The sequence below is a fragment of the Gorilla gorilla genome, chromosome 7, assembly GCF_029281585.2.
Source record: "Gorilla gorilla gorilla isolate KB3781 chromosome 7, NHGRI_mGorGor1-v2.1_pri, whole genome shotgun sequence".
In the NCBI taxonomy this organism is placed as follows: Eukaryota; Metazoa; Chordata; class Mammalia; order Primates; family Hominidae; genus Gorilla; species Gorilla gorilla.
Window position 1 is genome coordinate 122,730,457 of NC_073231.2, and position 15,309 is coordinate 122,745,765.

The 15,309-nt window shown below is 37.1% G+C and overlaps 2 protein-coding genes across 6 annotated transcripts in view; one reads left to right on the forward strand and one right to left on the reverse strand.

Annotated features, from left to right (window-relative positions):
• Positions 1–10,893, reverse strand: part of RAD21 (RAD21 cohesin complex component) — a 29,024-nt gene extending 18,131 nt beyond the window's left edge. The window contains exons 1-2 of one of the 5 annotated variants that reach the window (XM_004047457.5): positions 10,625–10,893; positions 2,534–2,709 (exon numbers count right to left, since the gene is read on the reverse strand). In XM_004047457.5, the coding sequence (XP_004047505.1) occupies positions 2,534–2,677 (144 nt within the window). In that variant the 5' untranslated portion in view covers positions 2,678–2,709; positions 10,625–10,893. Of the gene's footprint in view, positions 1–2,533; positions 2,710–10,108; positions 10,556–10,624 lie in introns of those variants that run through there. The other 4 variants (XM_019032178.3, XM_019032180.3, XM_019032179.4 and 1 more) reach the window with 4 other exon arrangements.
• On the forward strand, positions 10,313–12,937 carry LOC109028024 (uncharacterized). The gene is made up of 2 exons (XM_055348947.2): positions 10,313–10,991; positions 11,426–12,937. The coding sequence occupies exon 1, from the start codon at positions 10,332–10,334 to the stop codon at positions 10,926–10,928; it is 597 nt and encodes a 198-aa protein (XP_055204922.2). The 5' UTR covers positions 10,313–10,331; the 3' UTR covers positions 10,929–10,991; positions 11,426–12,937.
• Positions 12,938–15,309: the final 2,372 nt, after the last annotated feature.

The window sequence follows — 15,309 nt, forward strand, 5'->3', positions numbered from 1 at the left end:
TATACTCCCAACCTTTTTTCAAGGCAGATCTTGATCAACATTAATATGGGATACAGTATGTGGAAAAGCAGTAGTTGATAAAACAATGAGATAAGACTCCATCTAAACACAAGTATTCAAAATTCCTCTAGCCATAAGGAAAATTTACTGAAAGAACAAGGCAGTATGAACTCAAACATCCCCAGATACTTTCCCAAACCACGCCATAAAACACAACAAGTTCTAAGGTAACAAAAAAAGCTTTTAAACATTTGCTTAATGTTTAAATTATGATTAGTATATTGTTATTTGTAAAAGAAAATGTTGTATTTTAAATTTTATGTGTATTCTCTACAGCACTCTAGGACCCTACTTATGACTCTCAGGTTCTGTATTTATGAGCATTTTATGTGACTTACAGCATAAATGATGATGTCTATGGCCATACATTTTTAGACATCCAAAATTATACCAAATTTGTGATCAAATTCAGAATTTATCAGACAATGAATCCCTAATTTTAAAAAAATTCAAAGTAAAATGTTGCTCCTAATGGAAAAACAGAATCTATTTTTATGTGATGTTATAAAATTTAAAATTAATATTGACTGAACCTTCACCTAAGAACAAAGGAGGGAAAAAAAAACCTCTGCTATTATCTTATCTAGAACTAGCAACTTTCAAAAAGTGGTGTTTGGGCAAAAGCTTTCTTTCTGGATTAGTCTGGTTCAGAGTTTAGCCTAGGAGTAGGTAAAATGAGGTATGGCATATGTTTTTGAGCTAGTGTGTGTTAAAGTATAAACATAAATATAATAAAGATTCCAGGCTACATATTCTGGGAAAGCTCTGCAAATAGGGCCAGTGGTTCTTCCAATAGGGGAGTGGAAGAGAGAAGAGAAAAAGTATGCAAGCTTGCAGTTGCAAATAAGCCACGTGTGACACTTATGCTAAACAACTAAACTGACATTTTCACAACAAGAACTGCACACCAAAGCAAACATTAGAAATTTCAGGCCAGTTCACTCTGTGGAAATATCTTTACATCCTGTTACCAAATAGATAAAAGCTCAGTTAGAAATGGTTTAAAAAATTTGAAGAGAAATCACTTTCTCTCATAAACACATTACAATCTTTTACATTATTCCTGAACTGTCTGCTTTCCTTTGTGGCTGTTCGTGTATATGTTCAATTATCAGATTGTCTCATACTCTTTTGTAGTGTCCCTAAAGTGGCACAAAGTACTTGGTACGTATCATGAAAAAAATCTGTTATCCTTTTAAGCCACTCAATATTTGCTTACGGATGTTAAAGATTAGCCACACATATACTTTCCAGAAAGGAGTACGATTTCTACGTTTTCCATTAACTTATCCCGGTAAGCATACCTATAAAAAAAAATTGAAAATACCAATGTTCTCATACAATTTGACCAGCAGTGCAAACTGGTATGATCTCACCAGAACAAACTGTTAGTGCATATCACAAATCTCAAAAACATGTCCATCACTTGGCCTATCAATTATAATCCCAAAAATAAATCTTAAGAAACACTTAAGGGCGTGAACAAACATTTAACAAGAAATGTTTACTAAATGGCTAGTCTTTAAAAAGAAAATAAAACAACCTGTAATCCTACCACCTACAGAAATCTGTAATAATCTTTTGGTATGCCTTCTAGGCTTTCCTGTGTACATGTACACAAGTTTTCTTTGTGTATATACATAAAAACTAACACAATGATTGTTAGAAGGCTGCATCCAGGAAATAGAGCAAAACTTACGAAAAGGCACAGATTTCTTATAAACACCTCCCTCCTCACACACAGATAATCTTCCCCACAATTGACACCTCCCATCGGTGTTTTATTTATTAAAATCGATAAACTTATATTAACACATCATTACCAAAAGTCCCTAGTTTACATCAGGGTTCACACGTGGTGTTATACATTTTATTAGTTTGTACAAATGTAAATGGCATTTGTTAACTATTATACTATCATGCAAAACAGTTTTACTGCTCTAAAAAGAATAGTCTGTGCTCTGCCTACTCAACCCTCCATTCTCTCCCCAACCTACCATCTTTTTACTGTCTCATTTGTATAGTTTTGGCTTTTCCAGAGTGTCCTACAGCTGCAATCATATAATATGCAGCCTTTTTAGATTGGCTTATTATACTAAGTAATATGCATTTACAGCACTTCCACGTCGGTTTTTTGTTTTTTTTTTTTTTGAGACAGGGTCTCAAATAAAAGCTCCTCTGAGGAACAGATCAGTAAACAATATTTGGGCACTGCCCTGACTGATGCTTATTTGCCATTAAAAATAGGCAAATCAAAATATATGCAGAGATTTTTTTTAAAGAAAAAGAGAATCATACTGTAATCATATCAAGTCTATCTAGAGGTGATAAGGACTTCACATAATAAAGAAACATTTCTAAGGATTTTCCTTGTGCTCCAATGCCCCTACCTAAAAAAACTGTTTTAGAAGTTCTATTTCACATATCAATAAACAATCAACAAAGTGAATAAAAATGTCAACATCAAACATACCTTTGGTGAGATGATACTCTCCACGCTGCTCTCTAAATTACACTCGAACACATGGGCTTTGGTTAGCTTCTTATCCCAATGGGCCGCTAGCCAAATTTTGGCCAGAGGCCCTCTTTTACTGAGAACAAAATGTGCGTAGAACATTGTTCTGGCTGGCTATGAAAAGAGAAGAAAACCTAAGAGGGGGAAAAAAAAGTTAATGTAAATATCATCTGACAATTTAAATACTTATCAAGACATAAGAAATTTAAAATTTTTCTTCTCTCTTTAATATAAAAACTATAAAATGCTTGAGTAAATGTTTAACATGTATTTTAAAAACAACAGATTTAAAACAAATCTATTGTTTTAATTTTGAGAGAGGAAAAAAAAGACCCCAAAATACTAAGAGCTGAAAGTAAAAGGGACAAGAGTCAAATTGCTTTCATGCCTTGTTTCATTTCTATCTTGATTGACAGTAGAAATAGTCTGTTTACTGGCCAAAAGCTAGAGAATATATTTTTCATGGCAAGAAAAGAAAATCTATATGAAGAAAGATACTCAGGCACAGATAAAAATCTGTGGAAATTTCCATTTTTAGAATGCCATTAAAAATCGCGATTCTGGGATAAATTATCTGTAAAATTGCTACTACACGAAAAGTACTGTACTAAGCATTTCATATTCCACCAAGCAAAGCTAAGCAGATGGGCTGGCCCCATTTTACAGGTGGGTAGTTTAGAAAAATCGAAGTTCAAAAAAGGTAAAGAATTATATATATATTTTCTTAACTTAAGAACTCACAAAGCATTTATCTACTTATAATTTAAATATTAAATCAGGGACAATGGTACAGCAGATTTATCTTATGACTGAAAGTCTTGGAATCACAAATATGTTAGTGACATTCTACTTTCCTTCAGCACTCTAATGTATTAAGAAAGGCCGCTTGAAAACCCCAGTTCAGAAGAGTACATTAACTGCAGGATATTTCCTTTATATCATTTAATTTCCCTCTTTCACGGATTTAAAAGAAATCTACTTCAGAGAATGAATTTCTAGATTTAAAACAAATCTATTGTTCTGATTTTTTTCTAAAATGTCCACGACTAGAAAATGATATATGCCTTGCTTTACAGAAATAAAATCAAGTGCATGTACAATACATAAAAAGCACTTTAAAATTTTAATTTGAAATAGAGTCACAGGGAGTCATACAGATAGCAGGTCCCATGTACTTTTTTAAACCTAGTTTCTCCCAATGGTGACATCTTAAATAACTACAATATAGTATCAAAACCAGGGCACTGACATTGATTCAATGTGTCTACAGACTTTTATACCATTTTGTCACATATGCAGATTTGTATAATCACCACTGCAAAAAGATACACAGCTATTCCATCACTACAAAACTCATCACATTCATCCCTCTCTCTCTGCCATTTCTAAGTCTTGACAAACACCACCTGTTTTACATTTCTAATTTTGTCACTTTTTTTCTTTTAAGAGATGGGGTCTCATTCTGTCTCCCAGGCTGGAGTGCAGTGATGTGATCACAGCTCACTGCAGCCTTGAACTCCTAGGCTCAAGCAATCCTCCTCCCTCAGCCTCTCAAGTAGTTGGAACTACAGGCATTGAGTCACCACACTGGACTTAATTTTGTTGTTTTGAGAAAATTATATAAATGAATCATATAGTATGTGACTTTTTGAAATGGCTTTTTGGATCTAGCACAATGCTTCTGTGATCCAAGTTGTTACGTTTATCAATAGTATATTCCCTTTTACTGTTGGACAGCATTCCGTGAGATTCATATACCACCATATGCTTGGACATTCACCTATTGAAGGACATTTAGTTGTTTCCAGTTTTTGGCTATTACAAATAAACCTGCTATAAATATTCATGTACAGACTTTTGGTGAACATTAAGTTTTCATTTCTCTAGGACAACTGTCCCGAAGTGTGACTGCTGACAAGTATTGTTAAGTATATGTTTAGTTTTTAAAGAAACTTTAATACAATTATCAAAATGAGTGAGTTTTTTTATATTTATAGGCAAGATTATCAAATTTATATAGAAAAGCAAATAAACTAAAAAAGCTAAAACTATTTTGAAAAATAGTGAGAAAAATTAGTCTATTTGATTTCAAGACTTACTATATAGCTATAATACTCAAGATTGGTATTAGCAGAGGAAACACAGTCAATGTAACAGAACTGAGAACCCAGAAATAGCCCTCACAACTAAGTTCAACTAATTTTTTTTTTTTTTTTTACAAAGATGCAAAAGCTATCTAATGGAGAAATGATAGATTTTTCAACAAATGGTGCTGGAGTGATTAAATACGATCTGAAGACCAGAAAACATGCACGCACGCACGCACACACCCCCCACAAAACAAAAAAGGCAAGGAAAAAACCCTCCACCTAAATCTCACACATTATATAAAAATTCAAAATAGACAAAACTTTTAAAAAATGGCAGAGGGGAACCTTCAGTACCTAAAGCTTGGTAAAAATTTTGACACATCAAAAACACAACCCATGAAGGAAAAGTTCTTGCTCAATAAACTCGCCTTTATCAAATTAAACTTTTGCTCTACGAAAGAAATGCAAAGACAAGCTATAGACTGGGGAAAAAATATTTGTAAACCACACATCTGACTAGAATTCAGATATAGAATATGTAAAGAATTCTCAAAACTTCAGGGGTAAGAAGAGAAAAAAACTCAAATTAGAAAGTAAGCAAAAGAGGCCAGGCAGGCTGGCTCATGCCTGTAAACCCAGCACTTTGGCAGGCCGAGACAGGCAGATCACTTGAGGCCAGGAGTTCAAGACCAGTCAGGACAATTTGGCAAAACCCTGTCTCTACTAAAAAACACAGAAACTGCTACGTGTGGTGGCATGTGCCCGTAATCCCAGCTACTCAGGTGGCTGAGGCAGGAGGATTACTTGAACCCAGGCTGTGGAGGTTGCAGCGAGCTGAGATCGCGACACTGCATTCTAGCCTGGGTGACACAGCAAGACTCTGTCTAAAAAGAAAAAAAAAAGTGAGCCAAAGAAGAGAAATTTCACAGAAGAGGTTTACTGATGACAAATAAGAACATGAGATGTTCAATTATCCTAGGCATTTGAGAAATACAAATTAAGGCCAAAAACATTATCACCACACACTTAATATAAGAGCTAAATTAAAAAATAGTGGCAACATCAAATGCTGAAAAAGACACAGAGAAGCTGGATCTCTTACACTGCAGGTGGGACTAAAATCTCTTGAATTAGCTTTTCTCTAAAAGATACAGAGTAATTATTTTTCATTTTTTCACAGCCTGTAAATCTTAAAGTAAGAATTTTGCTTACTGTACTTTCAATTAAAAATGTGCCAATTCTTTCCCATGATGTAGAGAAAATATATTTCAGTTAAGCGTATCACAAGCAACAGATTTCTTACATGTCAAAAATATTTGGGAGGGTGGGGGGCTGTGGTGCAAGACTACTGCAGTCAGGTTTGCTTTATCTCCATTTCCATCACTTAACAGTAAAGAGTCTTGAAATTCTCATTCTCTGAATCAAATGTTCCCAAAGGATTATTAATTCATACTAAAAAAACTTTTTCTCAAAAGAAAAAAAACCAGGCTTTGTCAACTGTCTAATGTTGTAAACTCTTCCTCCCAAATTTGGAGTTAACGAAGGAAGAAATTGGCTAGCGGTGGTGGCTCACGCCTGCCATCCCAGCCCTTTGGGAGGCCAAGGTAAGAGGAATGCTTGAGGGCAGGAGGTCCAGACCACCCTGGTCAATATAGCAAGACCCTGTGTTCATTTTTTAAAAAAAAGAAATTCAAGAATGAAGAAATACTATATTCTACACTAAGAACTCAGACAAAATATTCTTAAGGTACGAGCATTACATAACACCTCAAAGGTGCTTTATTTGCCATTTGTTATTTTATAGATTAAAACATGCTTCCCATACTGGAAGAGAGCCTCCTATGTTTCAAATCAGTGCCTACTTCAAATGTTTCAAATCAGTGCCTACTTCAAGCCTTAAAATGTTATCACAAAACTTAAGCTGCTCCTACTATGTTATAAATAAAATCTAGAGAACTTTACAGAAATCCAACATAGCAGCATGTTCTGAGAAATATAATCGCTGTTGTACAGGACAAGCCCCAAGTTCCACTATGGAAGCAAGCAACTGTATCCTAAACAAAAAACTCCTTAATATTAAGCTTCCAGAATACTATCTGTCGCATGACAATTACTAAATATGTGCTTAATGAATAAGTAAATAAGATCCACCAAGTGATCTCATAATTGGCATATGTAAAAAATTTCAGACGTTTTAAAAATTAAAACTACTGGCATTTTTCAACAGGTGTCAGTAGCTCTTGGCCAGCACTTCAGCTGCTGGTCAGAGCACCGTGCCTAAAATATCCCAGCTATGCAGAGGCAGAGATTCCTAAACAGAAGCCTGTTTGGCATAGGATGGGGCTAAGGAAGGCAGAGTGATGCTAAAATTAATGTGGGCAACAATTAGCAAGAGGAAATCACTCTAATAACTAAAGGAAGCCAAAGGAGCAGTGGTGGATCGACTCCTGGTGTATATCTGAATAAGGAGAAAGTGTAATTATAATTGCCTTTTAAGCCAATTTTTTTTCCTTGATAATACCAAACTTTATCCAATCTTTAAAAAAGTCGATTAATCTGTTTAGGTTTTGAAGATTCTACATTCTGCTAAATCCTTTATGAAAACCCTGTGCAGAAAATCTGCATTTGATACCAGAGCACAACTTAGCATTTCATGATTTGAGAATCATTTTTTTTCTAAAGCGGCAAGCAGTTTTTTTCAATTGATCCTAAAAAATTAAAGTCTGATGTGAAACAGCAGAAAGACTGCTATTTTAGAACATATTCAAGAATACAAAAAATGGCAGTTTAAGACTGTTTCAAAGAATCAAACTGAGGCTCATGCTTCTAGGATAGTATCAGTCATTACCAATATTTCACTCATTAGAAAGCATGGCAGGACTGTGGTTATGGCAGGACTGTGGTTGTGTAAATTGGCACTGTCCTCTCTGAAGGACAATATGACAACATTTTATAAAAATTTCACTTACACTTTCTAGCCAGCAATTGCACTTTCAGTAATCAATACAAAAGATATACTTGGAGACGCATATTACTAAAGACAAAACCAAAAAACCAAACACGAAAAAATCCTAAGAAAACTTACTAAGCACTACGTGTTTTATGTATCCAACCTCTTCATGACTGTCCCACAGAAGTAAATTACTGACCCATTTTAGAGATAGAGAAAACAGATGAAGATAAGTAAATGTCACTAGTATTTAATGGAAGTGGAACTTGAACTTCAGAATCCACACTTCTAACTACAACACTATGCTGCCTTGCCAGAGCAGAACAGAACATTCGAAATAACCTACTTGGCCATCAATAAGTGATATGAAAAATTAATAAACCCAAACAACGGAATACAGTCGGTCCTCCTTATCCATGGCTTCTTGCATCCATGGACTAAACCAACCCAGGATCAAAAATTGTTGGAGGGGGGAGACAAAAAAACACAACAATAAAAAATACTACTAATAAAAAACTATAACAACTATATTAACTTAACATAGCATTTACATTGTAATATCATAAATGGAGATGATTTGAAGTATATGGGATGTTAGTAGGTTATATGCAAATACTACACTATTTCATATAAGCGACTAGAGCATTCGTGGTTTTGGTCCTGGAACCAATTCCCCTTTAATATCAAGGGACAATTGTACAGTACAACTTTAAACAAGAATACAACATTTGTACTAACATGGAAAATCTCCAGGTTAAGTGCAAAAAAGTTGGAGTTTTAAAAAAGAATGCTCTTTCTCTATATATTTACGAGTTCTTGAATAAGCTTAAAATACCTGTGGCGTACACATGAAACTGGTGATACTGGTTACCTCTGGAAAGTAGGTATGCAGGGCAAGTGAGGCCTACCTTTTTGTACTGTTTGATATATATATATACATACACACACACATATATCTTAACTCGGGACATACATGTACACCACCTATTCAAAGTAAAAACTACTATCTCAGAAGTAAAGACATAATCCTGCTATTGTCATTAACTAGCAGTTAAGCTGCCTAACCTTTATGCAGTTCAGTTTCCCTACTATGAAAACCTGAAAGGTTGAAATCTGGTGGTTTACCTAACCTTTGAAAACATCAATACCTAACTCAGATCAGAACGGAGCTGCCTCTTCAGGGGAGTAGGGGGAAGGATCTCCGAAGATATTTCTAACCCTGCACACTAGAAATCTCCTCTGTTTTGGTTCTAACATCCTTTGACCAAGAGTTTTACAGTCAGACAGTCGTAGGCTCAAATTCAGCTCCCTCTTTGCTCAGTTGTTTTGTAACGGTGAATAAGTTACTTCTCAACTATAAAGTGGGATAATATTCACCAAAAAAGATTATGAAAATTAAATACAAGGGCACACCTAACATAGTGCCACTGCTGATGCGAAGAGTAACTCTGAAGACAATCTTGCAGCAAAACATTAACCAGCCAGTATAATCATGCCTAACAACTCTGGTTTGACATTTAAACTAAAAACACAACCTTATTTCTCAAGAATTAGAAAATTTCCATTCTGTACCAAACTGTAAAAGAGTTTCTTAGAATTTGTATCTTTCACAAAATAATTCACCAGAAATTCTTTTGTAATTCTGACTTGTGTATAAAAAAAAGCACTGTGTCTATTAGTTATGCACTGCTGTCACCTCAACTATACAAACTGTTAACTTATTTGAAGATCAGATATGGCGTATGTCCTCATCAATGCCTTTCCAAAAATAATTAGTTGCCTCCGACATTAACAAAGGTATTTAATGACTTCACGATTTGAGAAACCTTCTCCTGCCTGTCTCCAAAATTCTACAGACTCGCACAGCCCGCTGGCATTTACACCCAATTTAAGAAAATAGAAATTTTTGCCTGAAAACCAATTACTCTTCTAACCAGTATAATGACAACAAAGATTAACTTTCCCTTGCAAAAAGAAGCCGATAAACACAAGCCTTTCCCAGAAACTCTTCACACAAACGCTGTTTTTTTTTTTTTTTCACGCTGAAGACACTAACAAATCAGAGTGACCAAGTAAATCCCCCAGGGTTTCCCTCTTACAAATTTGAAGAAGGCCGCTAAGTCTGGCAGCACAACCCGACAGTGTCACCCCACACTATCAGAGCGGATCACTCGCAAAAAGCCTTTTTCAGCGACGAAAAGGGCATCAAGCATTTATCAGAAACACACACCTCCCCCAGAGCGTCTCTACAACACCCGATATCCTTAATCACTTTAAAGAATGATCAGAAAAGTTCAGGGGAAAACCAATTATGCAAATATCCTTGGAAAAAGAAGCAACTTCCCTCCGTCTCTTTTTCCACGCGTCTGTGAAATATTTAGCATTCCCAACGTAAAAATTATTTTTTTAAAACAGAAGGGCAGCAGCAGTCACTGGCCGAGGGGCACCCGCCGACCCCCCGCCCCACCCCGCCCAGCCCCACCAGGTCCGCACTTTCTTGAGCACCGCACCCGAGTTCGGCGGAAGGTTGCTGCTCCCGGGGCTGGCACCGCGGGCGCCGGACCCGCCACCGCGGGCGCCGGACCCGCCACCGCCTCCTCCCAGACAGCCATTTTTACCCGCGGAATAGGCGGCCCGGTCCCCAGAGCGGGCTCGTTCAAACCTCCTCCCCTCCCTCCGCAGCCCAGGGTTTCCCCGGCCTCCTGGGGGACGTGAGATGGACCTGCAGGGTAACAGCCTTTGTAGATCTCAGAATGGATCAGAATCATTTGTTACCGAACAAACGATGATGCGGGCCCAAGCTGCATGGGTCCGGGCCGAGGGCGGGCCCGGGGCGAAGGGGGCTGGGCGGGTGGCGCCGGGAGGGTGGCAGCACGCGTGGGCGCGGCGAGGGCTGCCTTCTCCCTCGCCCTCCCGCCCCCAGGAGTCCGGCTCCCCGACGGCAGAGCGGCGGGGAAAGGGTGGGGGGAGGGAGCTGGAGGAAAAGAAGGGGTCGGCCGAGTCTCTTACCTTGCTCTCCGCTGGGAGTTGGGCGGGCTGGGTGGCCCGGGGAGGGGAAAAGGGTCGGGGGAGGGGGCGGGGAAAGGGGGGAGCCCTTGCGAGGTGTAGCTTCCGAGCAGCTCCCGCCGCCGCCACAGCCGGCGCCTCCTTTCCGATTCACTCAAACAAACAAGATGGCTGCCGTTACGCCGCGGCTCTTCCTGCCGCCCAAATCCTCGGTTCAAATCGGCAGGATGTTTACGGTCAAAATGGTACCTGTGCGCCTGCGCAGCTAGCCCAAGCCCCACCAGAAGGAGCAGCGCAGGCGCAATGACTATTTCCTTTTCTTTGGAACCCGCCCTCTGTTTGTGGAGTCCGCAACTGAGCAAGCGCAAAGGTGATTCTCTTGCGAGAGGGTCTTTGAGAGCCGCGGTGTTAGCCAATAGCGTAAGATAGCGCACGCGCAGTGCTTTCCAGTGCGGTGAATATTTGCGTTTAGCTTTATTCTTGTGCTTGTTTTAAAGAAAAAAGCTGTCGTGGTGCAATTTTGTGTGCCCCCACCAAAAAATTCATTTTATGGCTCTATAGGGATGAAAGTAACATAAAAACCTCAAACTAACTCCATAAAATATAGAGGTTCATTTATTCAGTCAACCTATATTATAGAGGGTCTTCTGTTTGCTACACGTTGGGCTCTGGATATAATGATTAATATAACAGAGATAACTGCCGTTTGGAAATTTTCAGTATTGTTTGGGAGGAATCTTAAAATTTCTTATCTTAAAAGACTTACTTGTACCACGAAGAAATTTACTTTTGTTTTTATTGTAGAGATCTTTCCAGTCATGAAAGAAATTGAAGAGGACACACAAAAATGGAAATATATTCCATGTTCATGGATTGGAAGAATCAATATTGTTAAAATTTCCATACTACCCAGAGCAATCTACAGAGTCAATGTAATCCCTATCAAAATATCAATGACATTCTTCACAGAAAGAGGAAAAAAATCCTAAAATTTATATGGAACCACAATAAGACCAAGAATAGCCAAAGCAATCCTGAGCAAAAGAATAAAGCTGGAGGCATCACATTACCTGACTTCAAATTATACTACAAAGTGATAGTAAACAAAACAGCATGGTGCTGGCATAAAAACAGACACATAGACTAACGGAACAGAATAGAGGACCTATAAATAAATCAATACACTGACAAAGCTGCCAAGAACATACGTTGGGAAAAGGATGGTCTCTTCCAAAAATTGTTCTGGAAAAACTAGATAACTATATGTAGAAGAATGAAACAGATCACTATCTTTTGCCATATTAAAAAAATCAAAACAAAATGGCTTGAAGACTGGAATCTAAGATTTGAAACTATTGAAACTACTAGAAGAAAACGTTAGGGAAATGCTCCAGAACCAAATATTTCTTAGTAAGACCTTAAAAGCATAGGCAAGCAAAGCAAAAATGGACAAATGGGATCATGCCAAGCTAAGAACCTTCTGCAAAGCAAACAACAAAGTGAAGAGACAACCCATCAAGTGGGGGAAAATACTTGCAAACTACTCATCTATCACAGAATTAATAGCCATAATATGTAAGGAGCTCAAACAATATAATAGGAAAATAATCCAATTAAAATTGAGCAAAAGACCTGAATGGATATTTCTCAAAAAAGACATACAAATGGCCAACAGGTGTATGAAAAAATGCTTAACATCACTAATCATCAGAGAAATGCAAATCAAAACTAGGATGAGGTATAATCTCATCCCAGTTGAAATGGCTTTTATCCAAAATACAGGCAATAATGAATGCTGATAAAGACGTGGAGAAAGAGGAACACTCGTACACTGTTGGTAGGAATGTATGTTAGTACAGCACTGTGAAGAACAGTATAGAGATTCCTTAAAAACCTAAATATAGAGCCACCATATGAGCCAGCAATCCCACTCCTGAGTAAATACCAAAAAAAAAAAAAAAAAAAGGAAATCAGTACATCAGAGTGGTATCTGCCCTCTCACGTTTATTGCAGCAAGATTCACAATTGTCAAGATATGGAATCAACGTAAGTGTCCATCAGTGGATAGATGGGTAAAGAAAATGTGGTACACATACACAAGATAATATTTTTCAGCCATAAAAAAGAAAAAAAAGTCCTTTCATTTGCTGCAACATGGATAGAACTGGAAGACATTAAGTGAAATAAACCAGGCACAGAAAGACATTAGTGTGAATGTTCACACTAATATGTGGGAGCTTAAAAAAAAAAAAAAAGAACTCATTGAGATAGAAGGTAGAATGATGGTTACCAGAGCCTGGGAAAGGTAGTGGGGAGGGGGCAGATGAGTACAAAATCTGCCCCCTCAGATTTGGTACAAAAATACAATTAGAAGGAATAAAGTCTAGTGTTTGGTAGCACAATAGGGAAACTATAGTTAATAACTTACTATATATTTCAGAATAACTAAAAGAGTGGAATTGGAATGTTTCTAACACAAAGAAATGATAAATACTTGAGGTGATGGATACCCCAATTACCATGGTTTGTTACACATTGTATGCTTGTATTGAAATGTCAGACGTACCTTATAATTGTGTACAACTATTATGAATCCATAATAATAAAAACATATTTTAGAAAGAAATTTTGTGTCCAGTTTCTGAATGTATTTTCATTTTAAAATAAAACACACAGGAAAAGCAGACATTTAAGTCCATATACTCCTCGTTGTCAGCAACCACTACTTCTGGACACTTCCAGGATTTTAATGACACACAGAACACCTCACTTTTACCCTTCTTATGCTGCTATAGGAGATGGATAAGAAAGTGGACAGTCTTGTGCTCCACTCACTGTGGGTCCACTGTTTTTGGGTTGGGGCAAGGTTCGTCTCACTGGCTGGAGTCCATTAGCTAAGTGACCATACTGGCCAGAGCTCAAAGCTTTATCAAGTGAATTTCTGTTGTAGTTAGCCAAATATTTTATGTTCTTTTGGTTTGTTTTTAATGGAGACTTTAAGAAATTGGCATTAAGGATAGTTGTTAAAATCCCAAGCTGGGGAGTGAAGGAGTACAAGCACTTTTAACATTTTAAACATGCTTTCCCTCGACCAATATAGATTAGATGCTCAAAGCACTTAAATCCTTCCTGCTGGTGTGGCTTTAAGCAAACTCAACAGTGGCAGTTGTTGCATCATCTCAAAAAAAAAAAAATACAAGCTCATTAACAATTAAACTCCTTACAACAGAAATTAGATTTCTGCCAGTGAACAATTTAATTCTTCACTTCAAAATAATTTCAGTGTATCAGCTGCTAAATGTCCTCAAAACTAATCATGTGGGAAAAGTCTCCTGTCAGGTTAAGAATCACACAACCATGTTGCATGGTGAAGACGTTGTCATTCATATTACATTTCAGTTTAAATCAATCCCAGCTTCAAACTATGGCCAGGTGAATATGCATTGCCACTTCTTGTCTCTCTTATATTACATTAGCTTTTAGAGTTTTTGTTCATGGAACTATATATTTTTTATCTGTATTTGAATAAAAACAATTCTCTTTTCCTCATTTCTAGCAGCAAGCCTGATTCTAATATTTAAATCAACAGGCTTACCTTTTTCTTAAGACATTTATTTTTCTACTTTTGGGGGATGGTTATGAACATGGGCTTTGGGTTCAAATTCTTCTCTTCTACCTCCCAGCTGTTTTAACATGTACAATTAATGTCTGAGCTTTGATTTCTTTATTAATAAAATGAGGGTAATACTTGTCATGATGTTTGAAATAATTCAATAGGATCACATATGCAAAGTGCTTAGTATAGTGCTTGGAACTGAGTAATTAATAAATGGCAGCTATTACTCTAGTTTTATCTGCTTTCTGAGTAATAAGATATCCAGCAAGGTATGGGAAATATTTATCAGATATTCAATTTATAAGAACATCAGTAAACACCGGGATACTCTGCCCCATTCTGACTATATCCTGTTTTATGTTTATATTTGAAAATTATTCTCTCTCTCTCTGTCTTCTCTCTCTCTTCTCTGTCTTCTCTCTCTCTTCTCTCTCTCTCTCCCTCTTTCTCTTACATGCTGTTCTCCTACCCCAAGTTACCTCCCAAAGTACTACATTTCTTTTCTCTTGAACTATTTATTCTTACTCAGAGCTCCCAACTCTGAGCCCACCTTCCCATTTGTAGATTTTAATATAGTTTCTTCACACACAGTCCTAATCCCCTAAATGGCTGGATTTGATTCTTTTGAAAAAGTTGTATGTTTTATTCTGGCTTGGAGTCTCCTCTTATCAACATACCCATCCACCTCCTTGTATTAAAATGTCAAGTTAAATTTCTTATTGCAGGAGTTAGCTGCAGTATCTCTTCTCCCTGGAAATACTTATCTGATGAATGTGCATTTGTCAAAATTAGTAATTGTGAATTTGTTTGACTAAAACCATGAGAGGACAGATTTCAATTACAGATTTTGTCTTTCTTCAGTTGCAAATGGTATGCTTTCCTTTTCTGATTAGTCAGTTGATGACTTGTATGATTTGGGGAAATCACTGAGAAACTGGGTGTTGCCACTGTCTTGAGTATATCTATAAAAACAGCTGTGTTCTGTCTATATCATGTTATTTTATGATGACACACCCCCCCACACACAACTGAGAGTTTTTTTTGTGAGATAAAAACTGTTATAGCAAAAAAA

Coding starts and splice junctions, on each gene's coding strand:
- LOC109028024 (XM_055348947.2), top strand. CDS start 10,332: ATGGACCTGCAGGGTAACAGCCTTTGTAGATCTCAGAATGGATCAGAA.